We start from the raw sequence: 12,172 nt of genomic DNA on the forward strand, positions 1-12,172 counted from the left end.
GTCTGTTACTTCATACAATTGTTGCTCGTGAGCTTATTTAATCAATTCTCTTACATAGACGCTCTTTGGTACTTCTATATTCGAGGCTTCTCTGAAGTGATCTTGTTTTGCTCTCGCACACGCAATATCCGTTAAAGATTTGAAAGAACGTGGTTCCCAAACCGCCAATTCAGCTAATACCTTACGATTCAAAAAAATATTACACCTACTTAAACCTTCCTTAAGAATTTGAAAATTTATGCCATGTTCTTGTGCACCAGCCTGTATTCTGTGCTCCCACAGCTAAAAGTAAAAATGTAATGGAACTAAGAGATCGCAAGATACTTTAAACTACTAATAGATCATCCATAAATTTCAATATTTTGTGCAGTACCTCTCTCATATCCTCCTTTTTTTGTTTCCTGCCTTTGGTGCAATATTGTAAAGCCCTTTGTACACTCCTAATAGCTATGCTGTAGCAGTTCCTCCTTCTACCCAAGTGATGCTAAGGATATTATGCAAAATATTTAAAAAATTGTATTAATAATTATAATAGACAAGCATAGAGAAACGTTTATTGCAGAAGTATCACTTACCGCGGCAAGCATAAATATTTTTCGTTTCCGCCAGAATTCATCAGGCCCTCGGCTTCTTATTAATAATGGTAACGATAGGAAAACCATTCTTGACCTTAATCAACTCAATCGGATGAATTCGTACAATTCGTAATTTTACGTTACGTGAACACAGTCGGAACGTGTATCACACTTAAATCATACAGAAGTTAGGTTGGTCTATAGTTCATCGCCTGAGCAGATTATTACGTAATACTACTGTATAGCCAGTTGTTCTATGCCGCCTATAAGAAAGAGCCGTCTCAGAAACGAAGGACAGACGATGCTCGATATATGTATTTTGCCCGTAGGCGCAGACGCGGGGATCAGATGATAATACATCACATACACCACACACACTCAACATGCATGTGTGTGTGTGTGTGTATAACATGTGTAAAATATATTTACTTTTTCTATTGGCGGAGACATCAATTCGAGGCATGCGCATTACGTTCAAAATACATACAGAGAAAGAGAGGAAAATATATTCCTGCACCGTGGTTAGGAGACAAGATTTCTCTCTCACTCTGGCCATATAGTAGCATTACATGTATGGAACAGACGGACTGCTTAGCGCTATTTATACAAATGCTATACTTTTTTCATGCGTTTTTCGCTATCCAGCGGCAACGTTTCGATCACGTGACCTGTTTTGATGCTAAAAATGAGCGTCAGCATGAAAAGGCACCTTAACGGTGCCTCATTAAAATCGCAACTTTGTAGTTTAAAAATCTCCGTTATGAGCCGCTAGTGTCATTAATTTAAATTTGTATCTATCGCGTGTGCGCACCATGCGCATAAAGCTCGTATCAGACTACGGATTGGAGATTGAAAATGAATTGAAATTTGACCAATCAGTGCAAAGTTCACTAAATTTCACTAAATTTGAATTCAGTTAACTTTGCACTGATTGGTCGAATTTTAATTCAATCTCAATCTCCAATCAGTAGTCTGATACGGGCTTAACACGTTCATTGCCAAGCTGAAAATTGGAATTTCGTATTTTTAAAATTTTTTAATTTAGTTTTTATTGTGCTCAAAGTAAGTTAATATATTATTTATATGCTTTTATTATTATGTACATAGGATTTATGTACTCTGAATATCTATAACGCGATAACGCGTGATCGGCCGTTTGGTGAGAACTCGCATCACACGACCATCGCGTGATTGGCAATGAACGTGTTAAGTCGTGGTTGGTTGCCTAAGGCCGATACTTATAGACGGATCTTACATACAAGAATGTCTTAAATTTATCTTCAGATTCTTGATGGTTGACATCATTGGCTACGAAGCATCTGAAGATGAACTTAAGTCGGTCTCAAATATAAGATCCAACTATGAATACCAGCCTTAGTCCGTCTACAATAGGTGCCTCAAGCCCTAAGCCTTAAGAAATTGAACAATCACAATCGAATTATAAAAGAATAATCAATTGTGATTGGTTAATTTCTTAAGGCTTAGAGCTTAAATTCTCATTGTAGACCCCGCTTAAGTTCCAGTGTACGATAAATGCTTTAAGCCTTAACCCTTTGACCGCTATGAACCCATATATGGGTTCTCACACAACCATTCGTTTTTGGCTATGAACCCACATATGCGTTTTCGCATAACCATTCGTTTTTGGCTATGAACCCACATATGCGTTCTCACGCAACCATTCAGTTTAGGTTATGAACCCACATAATAATTTATTTTATTTATTTTTTCGTACGGAGTGGGCAGTCCACGGCGTACGCTTAACGCCGACAACGTCTGCTCAACGTGCGCTCTTTCGTAAAAAGTACGTAGTCCACGGTGAGCTGTCTTACGGATTGGGCAGTCCACGGTGAGATGCCTCGTGCGGAGTGGGCGGTCCATGGCGCACGCTTAACGTCTGGCAACTCAGCGCTCAAAGGGTTAAGAAATTGACCAGTCACGATTGAATGTGAAGAGAATAATCGATTGTAATTTTTATTCGACTTATATTAATGTAGCCGTACATCTAACGTAACCGTAGGGAAAAACTTAATAATTACACATTTTACGTAGGTCATATTAAATTTTATGGTTAAATTGGGGTAAAATACCTAACAAAATGTTTGAATATTAAAAACCGGTTGGATATATTAATATACATATTTTCACTTAAAAATAAAAATTTCTTTTTGTAATATAAATTCTCAGCTCAGTCCAAATTCTTCATCTATTTCATCTTTTTCTTTCTTTATACAAATATCCTGCAATGCATAAAATTATAAAATTACATATATATATATATATATAGATTTTGTCATTGTCTAGTATTAAAATTGATCTAATCATTCTGTTTACATTTATCATTGTCAAATCTTTACTTTCTGCACACTGTTTGTCCTTTCTTCTTTCCTTTCCCTTATTTTCTTTCTTTTCATCTTTTGGTTCTTCATCTATTTCTTCTCTTTCTTCTTTTACAGAGATATCCTGCAATGTGTAAACATTGTAAAATTATGTACATATGTATATATACACACATACATACATATAGAGTGGCCCACATAAACATAAAAACTCTAAACAATTCAAAAACTAAAAATATTTGTCGTATCAAAAAGTTGCTCAGAAAAGTTTGTTGAGAAAGTTTCACGTATTCGAGGGATCTTTCTAACTATTGGGTCTCGGGGTTTGAGTTCATGTGGAACCCAATTTCCTTGCTTTTGTACCATACCAATGGTCTTAAGACGGTTTGAAATTGCTTGTTGAGTCACTCCCAAGTTTTCGGCGAGCTGCTCTTGAGTTTGGCATGAGTCTTGGTCCAATAATGCCTCTAACTCAGCGTCTTCAAACTTTACTGGCCTTCCTTCGCGTTCTTTATCTTCCACGTCAAACTCACCGTTTTTAAATTTTTGAAACCACTCACGACAACTTCTCTCACTTAAAGCAGCATCACCGTAAACTTCTACAAGCGATCGATGCGCCTCAGCTGCAGATTTCTTTAAATGAAAGAAATAAATCAAAACTTCCCGCAAATGACGCTTATTCGGTACAAAACTCGACATTTTCGAACGAAAAAATGTATACTGCCAATGCAAAGTCAATAGTATTTTAAGGTTATGTTGTTGCCAGGTGTTCAAACTTTCTATATGATGTTTTACATCTGACGATTTCAAAGTAATCTTGTCGGTGGAGCCATCTTTTGAAAACGGCGGAAACTTATTTGTATTACTAATATATAAACCAAAGTTCTCCCCCACTCCCTCTTGAAGGTGGGCTGAGGTATCTTCGTAATTTCAAATAGAATTTTCTAAGATGTTACATATTTGGATTCTATAGGAAAGAAACAAGTAAACATTATTTGAAAAATTTCTTTGAAAAATGCTTCTATCAAAAGTTATAAACATTTAAACTTTAAAGTAGAATGCATTCAAGCTAATAATAAAACCATAAATTAAATAAAACACTTCATAGTTTTTTGTTTTTTTTTTACTTTATTAAATCTTCGAACTGTCGACCATTCAGAATTTTGTTTTCTTCAAAATTCGCTGTATTGAAGATCGTGTAATTCCAGATGTGTTTACTAATTCGGATTGAATTGCCGCGAAAATGTTGACAGTGTTACCATAATTAGTTACTGGATTTACTTTTTGTCTTTTAATTGCACTTAGTTGACCATGAACACGTAAACGCTTCTCCAGACGAACAAATGTCATGTGCGATTTTGTAATATCATAACGTTCAAAAAATAGCTGTGTTGCATGTCGAGAATATTTCTCACATTTTCCCAAAATTAGCAACATATCAACTTCCACATCAAATCGAGCCATGCTTTTCGAAATTAATTGCATGAGAATAGGCTTAGAATTGACTAAATGAATATGTGCTTATCTCCGAGTGCACGTTTATTACGTATACTACGTGTGTTTATATTTTATCTCGGATCTTAGGTCTCAATATTTCTATAACAAAAACAAAGACTTCTTGGAGAATTACCACCGATTATGCAAAGAGAAATATTTAAATATTTATAACTTTTGAAAAAAGGATTTTTCAAAGAAATATTCCAGATAAGATTTACTTGTTTTTCCTGCAGAACACAAATATGTAATATTTTGTGGGTTTCATTTGAGGTTTTATTTGAAATTATAAAGTTACCCCTCACCCCTTTCAAGAGGAAGCAGGAGGAAATTTTGATTTGCATAGTTAGGAAGATCCCTTGAATATATAAAACTTTCTCATGAACAATTTTTTAATACGGCAAATATTTCTAAAGCTTTTGGACTGTAATACTTTATGTGGGCCACCCTGTATAGGATTTTGTCATTGTCTAATAATAAAAATTGATCTAATCATTCTACTTACACTTTCCATTATTGTCGAACCTTTGTTTTCTGCACACAGCTTTTCCTTTCTTTTCTTCTTTCTCTTATTTTCTTTCTTTTCATCTTTTGGTGATAATGTTTCTGGATATTCCATTTTAATTATTATTTCTTCTGATTTTACAAGTACATCTGCTATGTCTATTGTATCACTTTCCCTTTTCCGCTTGTTATCAACTTTGTCAATGTTGTTATTTTCAGTCTAAATAAATAACTCATGATATAAATAAATAACCTTTAAACATTAATTTGCGAAATATTATGAATAATTGTTAGAATACGTAATAAGTTCTAAAAGTTCCTGACTAATTCTTATAAGTGAATAGAAAAAAAACAACAGTATTACTTTTCAACATAATCTCCCTTTACTTCAGTACATTTTCCATGTCTTTGAATTAATGTTTCTATGCCCTTGAAAATATAATCTGAAGTTAGAAAGAGGATCATAATAAAGTATTATAGTTTCATCCCCGGTAACAATAAATTCCAAAACTTCTTTTTGATTCCCTTCACAAAGCTCTAAAAACTGTCGGGTACAGATCACACGTTGTTCCTTTTGAACTACAAGGAGAAGTAGGGGCACTCATCTTGCACTGACCTTTTTTGTAAGAAGCTTCTCGTGAATAATTCGAAAAACGGTTGATTTAGAAAGTCCCAACTTTGCTGAAATTTCCCTCAACTTCAACTGTTCGTCATTGAGCAATTCCTCCTCGACAAGAGACATATTTTGCTCCGTCATTACTTCCACTGGCAGACCTTTGCGAGGATCATCTTTAATGGACTCTCTTCCTAGGCGAAACTGTTTAGCCCATTCTTTTACGGTTGAATATGACGGAGAAGCTTCTCCATAAACACCATCCAATCGCTCTTTAATTATACTTGGGGAAAATCCTTCTTTGGTCAAAAACTTTATTACAGCGCGGTACTCTATTTTCGACATTTTAGCCACAGCACGTGCGACAACTTATCTCAACACTGTCTCCAACCGACTAACACAAGAGTTAAAACTGGTGCACTATATTCTCCACAGATGGCACTATGTGTCACGAACGGCATATTAAAATTGGCACATATTTTGTATGTTAGGCCGGAAACTTTTGGAACTTACTACGTAATTATAATTACAACTTGCCTTAATTGTTACCGTTCATTCTGTTGATTTATTTTCGGAATAATAAGTACAGCTTTCTAACCACTCAACCGGTGTGTTTTCAGTTGGCTTTCCATACTTATCTAATTTCCCCTTGTTTATGATACGTTTCTTTGTTGATGATTTAATATGTGAGTATTAATATACCGTTACGCTCAACGTTGCTGGAATGTTAATAAAATAAGTTTAGACGAATATTTTCATGTTACTAGGAGGTTAATGACAGATTTATTAATTTCCGTAGAATGTTACCATTTTATAATTTAAAGTTACCGTAACTTTATTGAAATGTCGATGTAATGTGAGCGTTATTACACTAAGTATCACGCATATTATGTATATGATATAATATGATATAACATAAAATAAAATATAAAATAGACTTCGTATAATTAAATATGTGTAATTAATGTCAACATTCAATATTGTATAAAAAGTGTTAATCAATTGTAATTGATACACGTGGAATTTGTGTAATAACACTAAAATATAATATTATAATTATATCTTTATAGCGATAATTTTTTGTACAAATTAATATATAATATGCACATCTATATTCTATATCATACATTAGAAGTTATTAAAAGTCATTAAAAGTACACTAAAAGTTAGGAAATTTTTCATGGAACAATGACTTCACTTATTTTAATGGCATCCATACAATACATAGACGATACCGTTGAGAATGCTGTCATTATTTGATAAAATATCTGCGAAATATCAATATGAAGTAGCAGATGTCAATTATCCTATTAATTTCACTATATATATTCATCAGTGCTGTAGCCATACATCTGATATAGCCTTTGTGAAAAGATTAATAATTACACATTTACACAAAGTTGAACACATATACAAAGGTTAATAATTATATCATATTAAATCTTATGGTTAAACTGAGGTAAAATGCAACAAAATGTTTGGGTACTGAAAACCGGTTGGGTGTAATAATATACAAATTTTTATTCTAAAATAAAAATTTCTTTTGTAACATAAATTCTCAGTTAGATCCAGATTCTTGGTCTATTTCTTCTCTTTCTTCCTTTATAAAAATTTCCTGCAATGCGTAAACATTATAAAAAATTAGCGCGCGCGACACACACACACACACAGATTTTGTTATTGTCTAATAATAAAAATAAATCTATTCATCCTACTTACATCTTCCATTATTGTCGAATCTTTGCTTTCTGCACACTGCTTCTCCTTTTTCCTTTCCTTCCCCTTATTTTTTTTCTTTTCATCTTTTGGATCTTGATCTATTTCTACTCTTTTTTTCTTTACAGAGATATCCTACAATAAACATTATGAAATTACACACACAGAGAGAGAGAGAGAGAGAGAGAGAGATTTTGTTATTGCTAATAATAAAAATTGATCTATTCATCCTACTTACACTTTCCATTATTGTTGAACCTTTGCTTTCTGCACACTGATTCTCCTTTCTTTTTTTCTTTCTCTTATTTTCTTTCTTTTCATCCTTTGGTGATAATCTTTCTGGATATTCCATTTTAATGAATATTTCTTCTGATTTTATAAGTACATCTGCTATGTCTATTTCAGTCGTATCATTTTCCATTTCCCAGTTTTTATCAATTTCGTCAACGCCATTATTTTCAGTCTAAATAAATATCTCATGACATAAGTAATTTTTAAACATTCATTTATAAAATGTTACGAATAATTATTAGAATAATTATAATTACAACTTGCCTTGACTGTTACTGTTGGTCCTGTTGATTTACTCCTAGAATAATGGCTGTAATTTTCTAATTGTTCAGCTGGTGTGTTTTCATTTTGCTTTCCATATTTATTTAATTTTCCCTTGTTTATCATACGTTTCTTTGTCGATGATTTCGTCATGGTTTCAGAGGTCATCAATGGTTTGACTGAAATATGTGAGTAAAATAAATTAATATTATAGGAATAACAGGAGAGAATTGAGTATTGTCATTCTACATTGAATATACATGTGTTCAAAATATGAAATGTGTCGAGTCATTAAATAAAATATTTCGTTATTATCATTTAGGAAATATTCACAGAGTATCACACTTTCACCCTTAGTGGTCACATTCAATGCTATAGCTGAAGCAAGTGAAAATAAATTAATATTATAAGAATGACGAGAAAAAGAATTGAATACTGTCATACATGATTTGTCTAAAAAGCTTCAAGACTGACATTATGAAGAATCAAAAAATCAAGATATATAAAATTCTATTAACCCCTTGACATACAATGACGAGTCTGACTCGTCATTCATTTCATGGGCCACTGTAGACTTTGACGAGTCTGACTCATCAAGCGCTTTTTTCGGCAGACGCCGAAAAATAAATTAAATAATAAAAATCCAAATTTCAAAATAAAATGTACTCTTTCTCAGCTTTCACGTAACTGTTCAGTTGATCGGAATTAAATAGTATTTTTGGTCGCATTAAATTCCATTTAATTTGTATGTCAAGGGATTAATTACAATGTTCAACATAGTCTCCTCCAATGTCAATGCAACGTTGCGAACGTTCTTTCAACTGCTGAAAACTATTATAGTAATCTTCCTTGGGGATGGCCTTTAATTCCCTTGTCAGATTCGTCTGGATATCTAAGTTCTCGTCAAATCGCCCTCTCTTCATTTGCATCATTAATTTCGGGAATAAAAAGAAGTCTGCCGGGGTCAAATCTGGCGAGTACGGGGGGTATTGAAATGCCGGCACCTGTTTACGAACTAAAAACTGGCCCACGATTGTCGCGGTATGCGTTGGTGTGTTATCGTGCAACAGGAAAAAGTTCTGTTCAGCGTAAAGCTGCGGACGAATGCGTCTGATTTGTGTCAGAAGACGTTCGAGCACCTCTATATAGTACTCAGTAGTGACTGTGGTGCTGGGAGGGACAAATTCATGGTGAATCAAGCCATCTGCGTCAAAGAAAGCAATCAACATCGTCTTTATCTTGGACTTTGTTGTTCTCACTTTTTTCGGTATTGTTTCTTCCGCGGTCAAACACGCAGCACTCTGCCGTTCTGTCTTCGGTTCATATTCATAACACCACGATTCGTTGCCCGTAATTATTCGCTGAAGAAATGATTCGTCCTCGTTAGTCATGTCGATCAAATCTTGAGAAGCTTGAATTCGCTGCTCTCGTTGCCCATGCGTCAGCAAGTGAGGGACGAATTTCCCGCACATCTTTCGTCTGTTTAAATTTTCACGGATAATTATGTGAACCGAATCTTTACTGATTTTCAGTTCCTCAGCTATCATGCGACATGTGCAAGAACGATCCAAGTTGAGAAGAGAGCGAACTAGTTCGATATTCGCGTCGGTGATGCTTGTGGAAGGACGGCCCGATCTTGGCTTATCTTCCAACGATTCCCTACCTTCACGGAAACGTTTGTACCACTCGAACACACGCGGACGTGACATACAGTCTTTACCGTACACTTGTTTCATCATACTATAGGCCTCGGTTGGCGTTTTTTGAATTTTAAAACAAAATTTGAGAGCAGCGCGTTGCTCCATTACGGCGATTATGACGAGCGTAACAATCTCACAAAAAAAAAATGCATAACCACCATTCCCACAAATATATTGCAGTGACGACGTGAAACAGATTTTACAAGTAGCGAGGTTAGCCCTAAAAAGTCCCGTAGGTGTCCGAGAGATAGCGCTACTTGTACGTTTAAGAAAAAAATCAGTCTCGAAACTTTTTCGACAAACCATGTGAGATGTCTTTAAGTCCTAATCTACAATAGGTGCTTTAACCCTAATTTTAAGAAATTGACCAATCACAATCGAATTATAGAAGAATAATTTATTGTGATTGATCGATTCCTTAAGACTTAAAACTTTTATATTGTAACTATTGTAAACTTAATCTTAAGACAGCGGCACACGACTTGTTTTCGCGCTGGATCGCTTATCGGATGGAAAAAATACCGCGTTCTAATTGGTGCATCTCCGAAAATGGATGGGAACATACCAATCGGAACGTGGTGTTTCCATCCAGCAAACAATCCAGCACGAAAACAAGCATCGTGTGTCGCTTAAATCCTGGTCTACTATAGGGTTACGTTCGAAAACTTATATATGTTTTAGAATAAGAGGTGTGATAATTTAATTCCCGGAATGCACCTTTAAAATGTTTCATCATCCGTAATTACTCTCGGAAACAGATGCACACTTGAAGAAAGATCAGTCGCGACATCAAGCCGACGCTGTTTCTGTTCATCCGTCAAGATCCGAGGCACAAACATCGCAGAAATCTTTCTCATACCCAATTTTTTAGTTAAAATTAGTCTAACTGTTTCTTGATTAATCTGCAATTCTTCAGCTATCAATCTCACATTTAATCGTCTGTCGGACCGTATTGCATCTCGCACTCTGTTAATATTAGCGTCTGTCATTGTTGTTTCTGGCTGTCCGCTTTTGGGTTCAATTGTCATATCTTCTCGCCCATCTTTGAATCTCTTATGCCACTCAACATACTCGACTTTTACATAACATCTTCACTATATGCCATTTGTAACAATTGTAACGTTTCCGTAACACATTGCTGATTTTGTCTCAAAATCTGATATTAATACATTGCTCTAAGTTTCAATGAACCATTTTTACGATCACCCAAAGTGTACACGCGAATATTTATTATCTTCTCAATAGCTAACTAACAATTAGCTCTATCAGCTTGAAATACACCCGTTAGATTAAACATGTTCAAACACGAATCCTAGTATGATTTCGATATAATTAGATCACGGGTGACACCACACGGCCATTCCGGGAATCAAATTGTCACACCTCGTACATAAATCTACAGAAATATATTGATTGGTTGGTCAACTTCCACAATCAATCTGTGTAGAGCCACAAGAACACAACACAACTATCTTAAAACCGAAACCACGAATTCCCCATTTTCTAAATTCGACATTTTTCAAGCACTTTCGACATATAAGCAGTTGCGCGAGCGTTTAAAAAACGCTTAGAAAATTTATAATTTTATACAGATGATCCCTATTCACTTCTCCGTCAAAAACATTAGCACTACTTAGTTTTATACTCGAAGCACTCGTATTACTAATTTCCTCTTCTTTGGCTTCTTTTTCTTCATCTATACTCCAAGGAGATTTCTTTTTTCGAGGCCTCGATGAACGTTTGGACTGTCCGCGTGTCGCTTTCGGATACGAAGTCATGCTGCATTCAGCTACGTATTCACTCAACAAGAGACGAAAGCGAACTGATCGTAGGTCAAAACAAGTTTGAAAGGAAAAACAGATAAAATTTTTACCAACAGACTTTTCAAACGAAGGTATAAACACGCTCCGAGAACGCAGATGTAAACGCGACCGCCCGAGGGTCGCTAAGCCCGTCTGAACTCGTCACCCGAACCGTCCGCTTTAATTTCGTAACTTCGTAAATACTGCAGATATCGACTTGAAATTTTCAGGGAATATTCTTGAATAATTTAACAATCGATTAAGACTATTTCCAAAATATCGATTTTTTTCACCCGATAAAAGAGGTTTCTTCCTTAAGCCTGTTCTGCAATATATCGTACGTCGCTGTCGGATGCCGGGACACAATCGATGGTCCAATGATGAGAATTCATTCTCGAAAAATAAATTATCTCATTGGATTCTCGGCTGTTTCCGACATCCGACATACGGTGTATTGTAAAACAACTTAAGGCTTGTTGTTTCAATGAGAACTTTTTAATTTGCTTACTGCTTACGTCTTAAAGCGTTGTCTACAATGGGCAATAGGAATATGTTCATAAGAAATAAGAATAAGAAAATAACCAATCATATTCGAATGTAAGGAAAATAATTGACTATGATTGGTCAATTTCTTATTCATACTTTTCATATTCCTATTGCTCATTGCAGACCACGCATCAAAGACCTTCAATCATGGATTATAGTAGACAGTAAGATTTGGCCTATTCTGCAATATGCCGTACGCCGGGGCGCAGCCGAAGGTTCAATGAGAGAATTCATTTCCCGAAAGCGAGTTCTCTTCATTGGACCATTGATTACATTCTAGCATCCGACAGCGACATACGACGTATTGTGAAACATAACCTAACCAACCACG

At 35.1% G+C, this 12,172-nt stretch overlaps 2 protein-coding genes across 3 annotated transcripts; both read right to left on the reverse strand.

Moving 5' to 3' along the window:
- Window positions 1-5: 5 nt before the first annotated feature.
- LOC106748847 (39S ribosomal protein L20, mitochondrial) lies at window positions 6-854 on the reverse strand. Its single transcript, XM_014627730.1, has 3 exons — window positions 576-854; window positions 374-484; window positions 6-282 (listed from the first exon to the last, which is right to left on the reverse strand). Exons 1-3 carry the CDS (start codon window positions 660-662, stop codon window positions 34-36), a joined length of 447 nt encoding a protein of 148 aa, XP_014483216.1. The 5' UTR covers window positions 663-854; the 3' UTR covers window positions 6-33.
- Window positions 855-2,524: 1,670 nt separating this feature from the next.
- Window positions 2,525-6,937, reverse strand: LOC106748871 (nucleolar protein 58-like). 2 transcript variants are annotated; one of them, XM_014627789.1, is made up of 5 exons: window positions 6,761-6,937; window positions 5,529-6,244; window positions 4,914-5,132; window positions 2,933-3,038; window positions 2,525-2,815 (listed from the first exon to the last, which is right to left on the reverse strand). In XM_014627789.1, exons 2-5 carry the CDS (start codon window positions 5,868-5,870, stop codon window positions 2,787-2,789), a joined length of 696 nt encoding a protein of 231 aa, XP_014483275.1. In that variant the 5' UTR covers window positions 5,871-6,244; window positions 6,761-6,937; the 3' UTR covers window positions 2,525-2,786. The 2 variants fall into 2 exon arrangements, with proteins under 2 accessions (XP_014483275.1, XP_014483274.1); XM_014627788.1 differs by having other exon boundaries at window positions 2,910-3,038.
- Window positions 6,938-12,172: the final 5,235 nt, after the last annotated feature.

This window comes from Dinoponera quadriceps, unplaced genomic scaffold (genome assembly GCF_001313825.1).
Source record: "Dinoponera quadriceps isolate SergipeBrazil2010 unplaced genomic scaffold, ASM131382v1 scaffold1889, whole genome shotgun sequence".
Classification (NCBI taxonomy): domain Eukaryota; kingdom Metazoa; phylum Arthropoda; class Insecta; order Hymenoptera; family Formicidae; genus Dinoponera; species Dinoponera quadriceps.